Source organism: Dermacentor silvarum, chromosome 4 (genome assembly GCF_013339745.2).
Source record: "Dermacentor silvarum isolate Dsil-2018 chromosome 4, BIME_Dsil_1.4, whole genome shotgun sequence".
NCBI lineage: Eukaryota > Metazoa > Arthropoda > Arachnida > Ixodida > Ixodidae > Dermacentor > Dermacentor silvarum.
Genome location: NC_051157.2, coordinates 76,097,119 through 76,112,348, shown reverse-complemented (window position 1 = coordinate 76,112,348; position 15,230 = coordinate 76,097,119). Strand labels below are relative to the sequence as shown.

The 15,230-nt window shown below is 48.8% G+C and overlaps 2 protein-coding genes across 3 annotated transcripts; one reads left to right on the top strand and one right to left on the bottom strand.

Annotated features, from left to right (window-relative positions):
• Window positions 1-1,232: 1,232 nt before the first annotated feature.
• Window positions 1,233-1,963, bottom strand: LOC125944977 (uncharacterized). Its single transcript, XM_049666467.1, has 2 exons — window positions 1,733-1,963; window positions 1,233-1,574 (listed from the first exon to the last, which is right to left on the bottom strand). Exons 1-2 carry the CDS (start codon window positions 1,961-1,963, stop codon window positions 1,233-1,235), a joined length of 573 nt encoding a protein of 190 aa, XP_049522424.1.
• A 3,982-nt stretch (window positions 1,964-5,945) lies between these two features.
• LOC119450268 (nipped-B-like protein) lies at window positions 5,946-14,297 on the top strand. Of its 2 annotated transcripts, none has more exons than XM_037713679.2 (3): window positions 5,946-6,111; window positions 6,766-6,954; window positions 7,347-14,297. In XM_037713679.2, the coding sequence occupies exon 3, from the start codon at window positions 7,391-7,393 to the stop codon at window positions 13,481-13,483; it is 6,093 nt and encodes a 2,030-aa protein (XP_037569607.1). In that variant the 5' UTR covers window positions 5,946-6,111; window positions 6,766-6,954; window positions 7,347-7,390; the 3' UTR covers window positions 13,484-14,297. The 2 variants fall into 2 exon arrangements, with proteins under 2 accessions (XP_037569607.1, XP_037569608.1); XM_037713680.2 differs by having other exon boundaries at window positions 5,946-6,202.
• Window positions 14,298-15,230: the final 933 nt, after the last annotated feature.

The window sequence follows — 15,230 nt, the reverse complement described above, 5'->3', positions numbered from 1 at the left end:
AATAATAATAATAATAATAATAATAATAATAATAATAATAATAATAATAATAATAATAATAATAATAATAATAATAATAATAATAATAATAATAATAATAATAAATTGTCCCGCTAACATTGTTGCAGACGACGTGCAGACGACATCGCTCTCGCGTTCTCCAAATATTTGGCGCAGCGCGTCCTCTCTGTTCAAAATGTCTTAAGTTTAAAACAACTTTCAACAACAATAAGTAATGTTTTCTCAAAAATAAATGTTCAATTGTAGCTGGTTGATGATACATTTAGCTTCTTGTTGCGTGTCTTCTGCTACACAAGCAAGCCCCCCGGTTTCGCTCGCAGGAACAGACGAAGATTTGAAACGGTTAGCGGTGCATCAGAAGCTGAAACAGCGGTAATGATTGCCGCTATTTGGATTTTAAAAGCAAATAAGCATTTCCTGTGGAGACTGCACAACAGTACGATAGAATTTGTGCAACCCTCCACGATACGTACCACTCGATCACGGCCAAGTGAAACGTCGAAGATAGCATCGAGAGTCGGGACGGTGCCGGCAAAAGAACCGCGTAAGTTTGTTCTTTCATTGCTTGCTTCCCCTTAATTTTCGCCTAAACTGTTCATGTAGGCTATAAGGATAACACAGACACGCTGTTCATTACAGACATGACGAAATTATGTTTTGTTTAATTACCGCTTGGAACCCATAAACTGTAAGAAATTTCGAACTCCTAGCTTTCAGATCCAGCAGCAGCCCTAAATAGTGCGGCTTTATTTTCATTTCTTTCCTCACAAGAATGTTTGCTTGAGAGACTTGAACCCCCCAGCGTGCGCTTGAACGCAAATAGTAATCTTTAAGTGATCTAGAGGGTACAGCCGGTATATCATATGCGGTACATTGTAGTATATAGCTCAAAAAGTGAGTCACAGAAAAATTGATCGTATACTGATTCATTGGCCAGTGCGTGTCAATAATAAATACGTACTAGCAACAGTTTGCTGCAATTTGGCTCTGTATCATATTTATGCCAAACTACGCAGCCGTGCCGCTTTTACGCAAATAAATTTTTAAGCTGCGCACCATCGCAAAATAGTTTTTGGCAGTTAGTTTCATATAGCATTGAGGCTACCGACTACCTCCATCCTTCTTGTTATATTTCGAGAGTTCAGGAAAGAGAGAGAGAATAAACTTTTATTCACAAAGGCAAGATAATTCTTCCTCGTTGGGTGGGGCCCTCAGTCCAGGGCTCCATTGCCTTGCACGACCCTGCGAGCCCGCTGGACCAGCTGTTGCTGTTCCTTCCGGCCTAAGCTGAGCAGTGCAGACTCCCAAGAGGAAAGGGTGGGGTTGGGGATAGGAGGAACGCCCCGTGGACTAGAGCATTTCCACGTGGAATGATAGACTGTTGGTTCGGATCCACAGTAGGGGCAGTAGGAAGGGTATAGAGTGGGATGAAAGAGATGCAGCATATAGAGGCAAGGGAATGAATTAGTCTGCAGTTGCCGCCAAGCGACGGCATCTGCTCTGTTAAGTGAAGGATGGGGAGGAGGATACGTATAACGTCTCTGTCGGTAGTACTCCAGCATTGCGTACGTTGTAGTTTAGTGGTTCTGTCGGTGCGTCGTCTGAATTGGACAGCTCTTCCGATGGAGCCCGGCCGGTCAGACCTCGGGGAACCGCATGAACGCGTTCATTTCCTTGGAGAGAGGCGTGTCCAGGAGTCCAGACGATGCGCACAAAACAGGATATTGTGAGTATGCGCAGCCACAAGTCCATGCGCAAAGGCACGGCAAGCAGCCTGTGAGTCTGTCACTATGGTGACAGGGGCGTCCGGCTGTGACGGTAATGTCGAGGCGTGGACAATGGCCAGAGCAATAGCTCCCTCCTCTGCCAAACCACTGTCCGTAGTGCGAAGTGTGGCAGACGCCACGAGCGCGTCTGTGTTGTCAATCACCGCTAGACACATGGCGGGCTTTTCTGGGTAGCGTGCCGCATCAGTGTAAAGAACTTGTAAGTCTGTAGTGCCATCGCCAAAGACGCCAAAGCCTGAACTCGGGCACGTCGACGGCCGGCATGGCGGTGGGGATTCATGTTGCGTGGAATCGGAGCCACATTAATGAGGAAAATATGCACATGTGAAAGTGGATGCTCTTCAACGTCATGGTAGAGTGAGGGTGGCTACTAATATTCATAGCTAGAATTCTCAAGTCATGGCGCTTCCTGCGTAGTTTCGGTTTCGTCTAACCTATTAGAGTTAATAGAAGTATAATATAACCCTATCACCCTAATTATGTAATAATCGAAACCAGGGTGTCGAACCGAAACTTTTTCGTATTCGGTTCGGGTTCCGGTTCACGCTTTTCAGTTCAGGTTCCGCTACAGCGCGAAAATTATGACCATGGAGGAGGGAAAAAAATATGAAGGGAAATTCGGCTTCAGACGAGTTCTGAAGAAAAAAAAAAGGCTTTGGGCGTGCCTTTCGGTTTCTGGGAAAATGCGCGGTATATTTAAAGAGACAAGTTCGTTTGGTTATCGTGTAGAACTACTGCGAACCGTTTTCTTTTGCACGTGCATTATTTTGAAGAAAAAAATACTATTAAGAAACTTAATTCGTGGCGCACTGTGCGGCTATCCAATTAACTACCCCTCCACCCTCCCCCAAATTTCACCCTTGTTTGGTTTCTTATAGCGACACTAACGAGAAACAGTAAATCAGCTTAGACTGGCGAAGTATTAGTTCAAAACTCCGTTTTATTGCGCAATTACAAAGGACACTATAGGCGAATTTCTGCTGTCGTCGTCAGCGTCGCCGTGAGGTTCAGTATAAAGTCCAAGTGCGATAAGATCGCGGCCGCGCGCCCTATGCTGTAGGTGCGAGGGGAAGCATGCGAGGGTGAGCCGAGAAGGATGGTGGCTTGTGCGGCGGCGTCTTCTCACGTGCGCAAGGAAGGCGAGGGGTTGGGGAGGGTGCGCGCCAACTTTTCGCGCATGCTAAGAGGGGGGCAGGATAGCGCGCCGGCGCTTCTACGCCGGCCTCGGCGGCGCATGGCGCGGCTGAGCGCGGTTGCGCGCTTCCTATATCCTTGAGGTAATCTGCGGTAATTTCGAAGGCTAGCTGACCCGAGACAGCTGATGGCTTCGTGTCCTCGCGCGCCTGGTTCGCGTTGAAATAGCACGAATGAAAATTCGCTCGCCGCTGCTGCCGCTGCGTTTTGACAGCGACTGTATACGGTCATCGAGTGAGATGTGTTCATGTTTGCCTGTGGCACCATGCTTGTTAATTTAGTTAGCGAACGTTTACAGCAGTTTATACAGCTGACAAAACTACTATCCTTACTGCGTATAGAGCTAATTATTCACTATCGTAATCAATGCGTCGCCTTTCGGGCGAGACTGCGACTTTTTTGTTGACTTCGCGGTAATATATCGAATAATAGAAGAGACAATGAAGATTAAAGTTTGAATTTCGCGCGGTGCCTCCAGCGCGACGTCATGGATTTGAAAAGCTTTTTGCACCTTTGGGCCATTGCTGGAGCGAGAACTTCAAGGCGGCGTCACCAAGCGCCTTTCGTTTTTTGTTTTGTTTTGTTTTTGCATGTTTTCTGGCTTAACCAAGTCACCAAGTCCCTTCTCACAGTAAGTGTTTTCGTATTGTAGAAGGGTTTTACGAATACAGCTTAAATATTTGTTTCTCTTTATTGTTTCTTTAAAGGAGCACTGCCATCGCATGTCTGTATCACTTTCTTTTTTAATATATATATATATATATATATATATATATATATATATATATATTTAGCTGCAGCTAGGCTCCGTAATAACGGTATAAGGTCAATTCCTCGGACGTTCAACCAATCACAGAAATTCAAAACGCGCGCCAATTAGAAAGCGACTTCTTGGCCTACGGTTTGCTTGCAAGGCTTCCTCTAGACGTCGTGAAAATCAGGGTGCGGCGGTCACGTCGAATCGCTGATGCACGGGTCGGTGTGGTCGAAGTCGCATTGAAAACTTTAAATGACAGCACATAGGGGCCTAAAGGTAGAAGGGCCTTGCAAGACATGTCCCGGGGAAAAGCGGCAGGAGAAGATGGAATAACGGTCGATTTAATCATGCAATGATGGCTATGATCAACTATTCGCACACCCTTAAATTTCTCTGACGCTTTCCTTGGCTTCATTGTCTGTTGGCTTTATGGCCATCACCAACAAAAAACAAGCCCCTCGGTACAGTGGCTAGAATGGGGTACCCTCGGTTTCCCTTCTTTCACACACACACACACACACACACACAAACCCACACGCGCGCGCGCGCGCATATATATATATATATATATATATATATATATATATATATATATATATATATGCTGATTCTATAGTTTGTGCAGCTTAGATTACGTATTTTACTGCAGATAGCGGATTTTCCGTCGACCAGCGAAAGCGGTGATGGTGCGTGTATGACTAAGGGGCTTAGATAGCACATGCGCGCTGTACTAACTTGCTTTGATCAGAAACTATGATTACAGAAATGTCATTTTAAACGTAAATTACTGAATTTTTACACATAAATGCATATATTTGCTGCTTGGATTGAAAAGCGTGGCTGCCACGCAACTTTCTTAAAGGTGTTATAAAGCTAGATCTCACTTAATTTACGGTACCATGTACGTAGTACCAGTTGCCCCGCTCAGGCTAAACACCAAGTGATTTTTCCGAGGAATGCATGTGACGAGAAGTGTGCGTTAAAAAAAAAGCCGAAGTCGTATGATATGAATCCACGGAATCCTGTCGAAACATGTGTGTAGAAATATATATATAAGAAGCCAACAATGCTGTTGGTATAGCATATAAAAGAATAAACACGTTCTTTTTCTTTTTTTTTTTTTTTTTTTTTACTGCCAAACGTTTCGGCTGGAGTTTTTTCCTTTTTTTTTTCTTTTTATGTACTGTCGGCGCGCACATGCACGCACACTACGCGCACCCGCGAGCGGCGTTGAATTTCCAAGCCTTTATATATTCAACATTATGAACTATACAGAAAAAGAAGAAACGGAGATACCGTGCGTATATTTGGCCTTATAATGTTGTAGCAATTAAAGTCTCGCACAGCTGATTAATCATGTATGGCATAGCTCAGTGACGTAAAGAAAGAAATTAAATATCGCACATGATCAGGCTGAGCGAAGACCGTCGTCCGTTCCGTGGGTTGATAGAGTACGCGATATTGTTGGCTACTCAAATAAACTTTACCTTTCGTGGGCGAGATAATATGCATGGCAAGATATAACGGCGCGGGGAAAAAGGGCCTACGGTGAACCATATTATCGTACAAGTCAGCAAGCCCCATTTAAGAGGAAAAGAAATGAAAGACGCGTACAGAGGCACCACATCCTTTCGCAAGGTTAGGTTTAGCTATGACCCCGGACCAAATTAACGGGGACTGGTACCAGCTGCAGGCATACGTAGGTTCACATGTCTCCCACAGGTTAATTACATAAGGAGCGCAGCACGTTCAAATCACTTCCCGGCCGTGCAGCACGTACGCGATTGATCGCAACAAACTTCTGTTGAGGAAAGCCTGCTGCTTCCGTAGCATGTTACACGGGCCTCAACACTTGTGGTACACTGGCTCAACAACATCTCAACAACGTCGACGGGCTTTCTTTTTTTTCTCCTTCTTTCCTTTCGTTCCGTAGCGTAGCTGAAGAGCAGACGCACAACAGCAAGCACACACAGCAAGCAGACAACGCAATCAACAAAAACATAACGGGTTTCTTGCCTACCCTCGAAACAGCGTGCCGCAAAATTCTTTTCATGACGCGACAAAAATTGTTCGCTCGACGGAGTTACATTATCAGCGCACACTGTTTAAAAAGAAAGTGTCGATCGTGAGCATACGATTCGTGTGATTGGTCCGCGTTTATTGGGGCACTGAAATCCTGGGTTGAGAATGTCTTCCTGTTTTGTCGTAATGGCGGACAATGATCCGTTTTGAGAGTGTATTCGAAAAAGAAAATCGCAGTCGTCTTGTAAAGGGTTACGATGCTTCGTTCGGCGGAGCAGTAGTCAGAAAAAAAATAATTTCACCATGACTAACTCGCACGGTGTGGTACAGGTAAGCCAGCCCCTTCGCTGTCCCGATCATATCACATGAATCGGAGGTTACCCGCTTCTGCTCTGGTTGGCAACCACTTTAGGCCTAAAGCGTACGTAAACATTTATCCCGTGGAGTTTGCCTTGTTTTCTAGTTATTCACTACGCGAAAAAATATCGTTCTGAACGAGAATCGCTTTCGCAGTTGCAGCGTTGCGCCGCGGTTGTTGGTAACACGCGTGGCGGCTAACCTTCGCGCACCGATGTTCGCTTGTGTCTAAGCCTAATACGGCGCTGTGTATACGGAAACATCGAAGAGATTGGACGTCGCGCTGCTCGGAACGTTGTAGTGCGTGATACTTAGCGCTACTAGTGCTTGTTCTATGTGTCACCTCGACACACCGTGTCTCGGGAGCAGTGGATATAATCTTCCGCTCGTTGTTCTTGACTGCTAATAGCCGGAGATACGATGACGGATACTCGGAGCTAGCGTCAGTTTGACTGACCTGCTGCTGTTTGGCGAAACGCGCCGTCACCTCGCGTAAGCATGTTCGCAGAATGGTGTCGAGTGACTACATTCTTGTCAAGTAATGACACCTTCCCATTATCAGTGTACGAGAACATGGAAAGTGTGAAGGGCGCTCGGAAAACTACCCGTCTCGACTGGCCCATACAGGCGGTGCTCACGTATTCCTGACTTGGGCGCCAATGTTATCAGCCCCGAACGTCTGCGAGTGGTCCGGAAACGTCGCGGCGAGTTCTGGCTTGCACGGTGTCGACATAGGGTGGGAATGCTGAACGTCGTCTCACCTGGATACCACCTGACGTAAATGGTGCTCCGTGCAACGACGGGTCATCAATATCGGTAAGTTCAGCCGGTGAACAGGGAGAACACAACCTTACCTTCATCTATTTGTGACCCTTGTTCGGCCCAATTCAGATGTTCTTTCAATAGCTCCGTTCATTGGACTTTTGACATTTCTGCTTGTGAGGCAGTTTGCCAGTTGTATAAAATTTAGCACCTGTTAGCATGGTAAATAATGCCATTGATACAGCGATTGTTCTGTGCGTGGTACATGGCATGTGCACTCATGGTTACATACATAACCATATAATTGTTGTCATGATGGGACTTGTGTTAACTGCAAGACAGTGATGTCAATAGTAGCCATTTGGCCATGCATTGGGATTTCATCGCCAATCAGTCCTTTCCTTGCACCAGTGCTTTCTGTGAACACATACGTTCTTGCTCCGCAGGTGGCCGGAGGCCCGGGGCGAAGCGTGAGCCCCGGCCCAGCGGCATGATGAATGGCGAGGGCCCCAGCGTGCCCATCACTACGCTTGCTGGCATCCAGAGCATCACTGAGCTGCTCTTGGAGTTGCCCCTGCCGTCTGCTCTGCCTGGAGCAGGCCCAGCTCGATCGCTGCTGCCAGCTGCCCAGGCCGAGGAAGCCCGACGGGCACTGGCCAGTGATGCCCGTCTCCTGCCCCCCCTGGTGGATGCCTTGGCCCAAGTCAGCGCTGACCATGTGGAACTCAAGGATGGTGGGGATGGTGCCCTGCCACCCCAGGGCTGCTCCCCACTTTTGCAACTGCTGGTGGCACGAGGACTGTTTAAGGGGCCACCTCCCTGGCAGCAGCAACAGCCGGGCTACAGCCCTGCTCAGCTGTGCTCGCCTGCCGAAGGTCTGGATGGGAGCCCAGGCTTCTTCCCGCCCACCCCATTCACACCGCACCCGCCACTGCATGACCACTCAGTGGCTGGCATCCTGGATGGGACACCTTTCTCGCCCCAAGTGCCCAAGCAGCCGCCAAGCCAAAACTTCTACTCCAACGGAAATTGTGTGACCCCGTGCGACAAGCGGACAGAGTCGCCTGTGGTGCATGCCCCGGTGCAGCAGCAGCAGCCGCCGCCGCAGCAGTGCCCCGTGCCGCCAGTGCCAGTGTGCCCTGTGCCCGTGCCATGTGCTGGTGGTAGTGGCAGTGCTAGTGCTGGTGGTGGTGTAGGAGTGCAAAATGCAGTGCCACCTTCGCCTGTGTGTCCACCTGTGGAACGTGCAAACAGTGTTCCTGTTGTGAGCCCACCGAGACACGAGGTGTCTAAGGAGCCTCCAAAAGAGTGTGTGGTCAACAATGTTGAAAGTAGTAGACCCAAAGCTACCCGAAGATCTGCGCAAGCTTCACCGGCCAAGCAGAGTGCACAGGAAGCCACGCCAAAGGCTGCACATGCATCAAACAGAAGCAAGGTTGTGAGAAACTCTGTGCGCGAGAACAGCCGAATTCAGTCATCTGATGATGACGATGATGGTTCACATGTAGTGGCTCGAAAGCGACCTGCACGAAAGCAGAGGGAGAGTATTGATGGCAAGACAGCGAAAGGGAATGATCGACGCAATTGCCACCGACCATCGCCAACGAAGGAGACGTCGAGTATGGATATGTATGCCAGTTCTTTGAGTGAGCGAGTGAAGAACAGGCGCAGAACCCACCAAAAGGCCAAGTATGCCGAGTCTCCAGTGCAGTCGCACCACAGTGAGAGTGAGCACTCTGCATTTGAACCTGACGAAGAGCCGAGTCGAGTTGCTCCACCACCGCAGCCTGTTCGGGAGAAACCAAAGGTAAAGCCCAAGAAAATCAGAAAGGAACCTGTCCCCACACCACTTTCGGCAGAGGAGCTAATGGAGAGCAATACGTACCAACGCTTCTCGCGCACTGTTGAAGCCATCTTTGACTCAATGGAAGACCTCGACTTGACCCAAGAGCTGGATGATGAGGTCGAATGCCCTCCAGAAGCACTAGTGTCTGCTTCATCTTTGCGTCAGCTGTGCAATGAAGCGGCCAAGCTAAAAATTTTGCAAGCCACAAACCAAGTGCCACCAGAGCGTCTTGTCCGCTTGCTTTCTATACTGGAACGGAATGTAGTGGATGGTGCTAAGCTCTGTCCTGTGGATCAGGACCAAGAAGAAGAGGATGACGAAGGCCGCCTGTATGCGGAGCTGACCATGGAGCGCATTACACGATCTGCAGATGCTTCCTTAACTGCCCTGTACATAATGACTTCAGCCAGCATGCCTAAGCGGGTCTTTTTGGAGGATTTGATAGAGCGCATTGTCGTCTTTGCAAAGTTTCAAATTCAAAACACCATCTACCCACTGTTTGACCCAGTTTACAGGGTGGACTCTCGTGGAAAGGAGGGCTGCAATGCGAGGCAGAAGCGGGCCCATGCTGCCCAGAAAGTTAAAGATCGTTCAGTGGTCCAGCTTTACAACAAGCTTCACGAATTAGTGGGGCTGCTTGCAGAACTGTTGGGCTTGCAGACGTTAACAGACACCTTGATCCTCCAGGTGTCCACATTGGGTGTTGGTCCATTTTTCGTTGAAGGCGTCAATGAGCTTCAGCTGCATGCTCTGCGCTTGGTGACCACCATTTTTGCTCATTATGAGAAGCACCGGCAACTCATTTTAGAAGACATCCTGGCTTCCATTGCACGCCTACCCACAAGCAAGCGAAGCTTGCGCAACTATCGCCTAAACTCTGAAGAGTACATACAGATGCTGACAGCCCTTGTGCTTCAGCTGATCCACAGTGTTGTCAGACTTCCAGAAGGATCTCCTGCACCGAGGGACTTGGCAGAAACCAGTAAAGACAAAACAGCAGAGGGGAAAGACAAAACGGCAGCGGTAGATGCAGATGTCTTGATTGTAACGTCTTATGATGCAGCTGTCCACACTGCTGCCAATTTTCTGTCTGTGTTTCTACGTAAATGTGGCACGAAAAATGAGGATATGGACTATAGGCCAGTGTTTGAGAATTTTGTCCAGGACCTGCTGACCACAGTTAACAAGCCTGAGTGGCCTGCATCAGAGCTGATCTTAAGCCTTCTAGGGCGACTGCTTGTGCAGAACTTTAGCAACAAATCGCTGGACATGTCGCTGCGTGTAGCCTCACTTGATTACCTCGGAGTGGTTGCTGCCCGACTGCGTAAAGATGCTGTGAACAGCCAAATAAAGAAGGAAACTGTGAAGGACATTCTCCGTCAGATTGAGGAGGATGAGGAAGAAGATTTGCCCCTGACAAGCCTCTCCAAAGGCGCACGGCCGATGGATGAGACTCAGCTGCTGCAGAGGGCCCTACTTCACTACCTTGATGCCAACCTTGACAGTGACCCGTCGCTGCAGTTCTCAAGACGCTTCTATGTGGCACAGTGGTATAGGGATGCTATGGCTGAGGCTAAAGCTGAGAAGAATCATGGCGATGAAGAAAAAGAAACCACAAAGTCGCCAAGCAAAGCTAATAGCCGCACAAGCAGGGGCAAGGCAAGCCGCCGAAATTGTGAGCCAGAGGATGACGAGGAAGAAGATGAAAAGAAGCCCGCTGTGCCAAACGAAGAGCAGCAAGCCAAGCTTGCTGCCATGGTGGAAGAGCGGAAAAGGTTTCTTCTGCACTTGGCTAAGCCTCAGGACTCTGGTAGTGGCCTAAAATCTGAGCAAGGCACATTGGACTATGCCACTGCAGAGCTCATCTCACGTTTTTTGGCATCCCGACGGCCGTTTTCGCAGAGTTTCGATGTGTACCTTACTCAGATTCTGCGAGTACTGAGCGAATCCGCAGTTGCTGTGCGCACCAAAGCCATGAAGTGTCTCACACTTGTGGTTGAGGCAGACCCATCGATCCTGGGCCGGCCAGACATGCGTCAAGGGGTGCATGGGCGTCTCCTTGATCATTCAACAAGTGTCCGCGAAGCAGCTGTAGACTTGGTTGGGAAGTTCATCCTGGTACGACCAGAACTGACGCACAAGTACTACGACATGCTAACAGAGCGAATTTTAGACACAGGTGTAAGTGTGCGTAAACGAGTGATCAAAATCCTCAAGGATGTGTGCCTCGAACAGCCAGAGTTTGAGAAAATTCCAGAAATATGTGTGAAGATCATTGGCCGTGTCAATGACGAGGAGGGCATCAAGAAGCTAGTTGGAGAAGTGTTCCAGAGCATGTGGTTTACCCCTCAGAACAGTGAAGAGAGGCTTCTACAAAAGGTGCGCCACATCACTCATGTTGTAGTTGCTTGTCGTGAGATGGGACTTGACTTGTTTGAGCAACTGCTTAGTGGCCTCCTGAAGGACCGCGAAGATGGGCAACGCCGAGGTGTATTGGAATCATGCCGGCAGATTGTGGACTGCCTGGTGGAACGGCTGCTACGACTCGAAGAGGGTGCTGAATCGTCACAGCACTTGGTGGCCTGCCTTGGCACCTTATATTTGTTCAGCCGCATTCAACCTCAGCTCCTAGTGCGCCATGCACACACCATCCAGCCATACCTAAGTATGCGTGTATCAGGGCCACAGGACTATCAGGTACTGCAGCATGTCACTCGTTGTCTCGAGCTGGTGGTGCCTCTGATGGAGCACCCAAGTGAATCATTTCTAGCACAAATTGAAGAAGACTTGGCCAAGCAGCTGATTCGCAATGCCATGGCCATCCTTCCAGCCAGTGTGAGCTGCCTCAGTGCGGTGGTGAACCGTGTGACACACAACTACCCATTGGTGCGTGATATGTTTCACAAGTTTTTTATGCTGTTGTGCATGGTGCGGCGGCAGCATCGGGCTGGTCGCAACTACTGTCGCCCAAGTCTCCAACGTTGTGTCTACACACTAGGCCTGCTGTGCCGGCACTTTGACTTCGAACACTTAGAGCCTGCACCAGATAGCACTGCCGAGTCTGCCGCTGCGGAAGATGCTGACCAGCCGCTAAAGCAGAGGGTCTTCACAGCCATGATGTACTTCACGGAACATGAAGATGAGGACATTCGCCAGCGTGCACTGACGGGCATTGGCTTCATGCTTGTGCGCCAGTATGATTTGATGCTAGGGCCCGAAATCAAGGAGCTGTACAAGCACCTGCTGGGAAGTCCCCTAGCATCTGCGGCATCGAGGGTGCAAGTGCTCAAGAACTTGACAGCTTATCTGATGGAAGAAGAAGCCAAGATGATTCGCAGAGATGCAGAGTGGAGCAAGCTATCCAAAGGAGAGAACTTGAAGGAGATGGGTGATGTGTCCTCTGGAATGGCCAGCACAGTTGTCCAAGTCTACCTTAAGGACATCCTGGCAGCAGCTGCTCACCCCGACCAGGTCGTCCGTCGTGCTGCCTTGCAAGTGTTGCAGCTGGTGTTGGGGCAGGGCCTAGTGCACCCTGTGCAGATGGTCCCACACCTTGCCTGCCTCGGCTCCGATGATGACAAGCTGCTGCGTACCAAGGCCGACCAGTTGCTGCAGGACTTGGAGAAGAAATACCCGGGGTTTGTGCAGATGAAAGCCCTGGCAGGCATGCGCCTCTCGTTTGAAATGCACCGAACTTCCCAGCTGGGCTCTCTCGTACGTGGCTACCGCTGCCCAGATGCCCCCGTCAGCCGCAACGGCTTCCTCTACTCCGTGCTCAGATCAACCAGGCAGAGCAGACGTGCCTTCTTGCTGGCTCTGCTTAAGCTCTTTGATGAACAGGCGAGGGTGCCTCTGGCAGAGCTGCTGTATGTGGCTGACAATATTGTGTACTTCCCATATCAAGTGCAGGATGAGCCACTGTTTGTCATGCATCACATTGATGTCTTGTTGTCTGTGTCAGGCTCTAACCTCTTGCAAAGCTTTCGCGAAGCATTGTTGCCTCGTGAGGGAGCCACTCGGACAGAAGATGAAGATGAGGAAGATGATGACCTGGATGCTCTCATAGCAAGGCTGCCAAGCGATTTGGAACCCCTCCAGGAGAGCATGCAAGCAGCACAAGGCTGCATTTTGCTTCTCTTTGTAAAGCAAACTCTAAAGGATACGTATGGTTTTACAGACAGCCGCATTCAGCAGTATTCTCCCAACGAAGCTGCCAAAACGTACGAGAAGGCCCTCAACCGGCGTTCGGGGGTTCGGTTCAATCCAGAGCCGACGGTGCAGTTTTTGAAATCCGGGGACGAAGAACAGACCACTGGAGAAGAGCTCTGCCGTCGCTACCTTGATTTCAAGCAGCTGATGCTGACCATCGACCCAGATGATGACGACGACGACCAGGATGCGGGACAGCCCCGACCTGCAGCAGCAGTTACAGCCACTGCACCCTCTTCAGCCACAGAAGACGGTGCTGCTCCAAATGCTGCTAGCACCGCAACAACTGCGGCCACCCCCACCACGACAGCGTTGCCCACAGTCGCCGTGGCCACTTCAGTGCCACGGCAACGGTTGTCAACGGCTGCCGTGACCCATCGTGGCCGGCCTTCAGGTCGGACTTCTAAAGGTGCTGCCGCAGTGAGTGACAAGGCAAAGAAAAAGCCTCGCAAAAAGCGGAAGCGGGTTATCTGCTCCGACGGGTCGAGTGACAATGAGGACAGTGATCCGTCTTTCTGTGGTGATTGACTGTGTGCACGTGGTGGCTGTACCGGACTGGTATACGTTCTTTTGTAAAATGGGGCCTTGTACAGTTTTTGGGAAGGGTCGTGAAGTCTATTTTGTAGGGTGCAAACAATGGCAGAGGCGGGAGACTAAAAAGACAATTGCTCTCGTCATCTTCTCCGGTGCATTGTTTTTCTCCGCGGGACCATCACCACATGCCGCGATCTCTCCTCTCATCTGCGTCCTTGCCTCGGGTGGTGTCTGCAACAGTCGGTCTTGCTCTCCTAACTTATTTATTGTAGACAGTCATTTCAAGTTTTACTTTCATGTGGCGTCTGGCTGTTGAGCCCTCACAGGCCAAGTTGCTTGCACACTGTCACCTCCTGATCTGTACATTGGCAACTCATCCTCCACTGTCATCTACAAAGGCGACCGTGTACATAGGACGTGTGTGTCTCCCTTGCTTCCTTAATTCGCGTCCCACATTCTTTTGTAGAGCATCAAAAGCTAACATGTTTGCAAACAAAATATCATGTACAGGTTTATGAAGGTGATGAAAGCATCCATCTTTTCAGCAGTTCACCTAGTTCATTTCTTTTCTCACGTTCAGTTCAGTATTGAAAAAGGCTGTTTTAACTACTGCTGAAAAGCTTGTTATAAATATTTCTAAAATGCCCACACTGGCATCAACAAAATGCAGACAACTGGAGTTTCGTTAAGGTAATTGAGACTGCAGCTTTTCTTGCTTTTTCCTAATTAAAAGAAAGTTGACTTATTTATATTTTTTTTCTATGTATATGACTTAATGTCTACCATTAAAAAGGCACTATTTGACATACATGTTTGCATCTGTCTTTTCTTAAAGAAGTAATGAACCGCAATGATGCACAAGTGCTCTTAAACACTGAAGGCTTTTTCACATGAGATACAAGCATCGTCCTTGTGGACAGTAGATGTAAATGCTGTGCAGTGCGCAAATTATTTTCTGGTCGAGTGGCGCAATGTCTTGCAGCGATGAGGGCTGCTTTGCCAACACCTGCACGCAACTACGGTCACCATGGTCTGTCAAGTTTACTAATGTAGCAAGGATCTCGTTTAAGGAAGGACAAGTAAAATTTTAGATAAAGCATGCTGTACGTAATCCCATGCAGTATTCTGCTGTATCCTGCGCAGTATTGAGTATTTGCCCAGCAAATACTAAATTTGGTGTTGTCACAAGAAATGCTACTACAGTCAACATCCGTTAATTCGACCCCGATGGGGCTAACGAAATTGATTGAATTAAACAAGGTGCAGAAAAAAACTTCAAAACGCACCGCTGATGCATTTGGCAGTATTTGGCCAAATCTAACACGCCCCCAAATCAACCGTGCACCCACTTGTGTCCAAAGTAGAAATCTAAAGCGCACCCGATTTTTCAGCAAGTGGGCAAGGGTGGAATAATCTGGGAATCAGATAAATACTATAATCGGGTATTGTGAGCTATAGTTGCTTGAAAATCTTCCTAGGGCTGACTGGTCAAATTCGATTATTTGGCAAAGGCCAACTTTAGGCCCACAGAAATGCATGGGCGCCAGCCAGGACCTTTGCTCACGATTTAATTAACCAGAGTTGGATTAACTGTATTAACTACTGTATTCGGATTAACGGCACAAGTGACCAGTGCTTGTGCCACGACACTTATACTGCCTAGTGTTGTTTTGCAAATTTATCTGCTCCAAAGGATCTCTGGAGAGGGTTTTGCCAAGTCATGTAGGCCGAAAACCCTTTT

Excerpts from the sequence above, each read along its gene's own strand:
- LOC125944977 (XM_049666467.1), bottom strand. The coding sequence starts at position 1,963 with ATGTGTCTAGCGGTGATTGACAACACAGACGCGCTCGTGGCGTCTGCC. Across the intron at positions 1,575-1,732 it reads CTCACAATATCCTGTTTTGT|TACTACCGACAGAGACGTTA; the intron begins GCGCATCGTCTG and ends GCAATGCTGGAG.
- LOC119450268 (XM_037713679.2), top strand. The coding sequence starts at position 7,391 with ATGATGAATGGCGAGGGCCCCAGCGTGCCCATCACTACGCTTGCTGGC.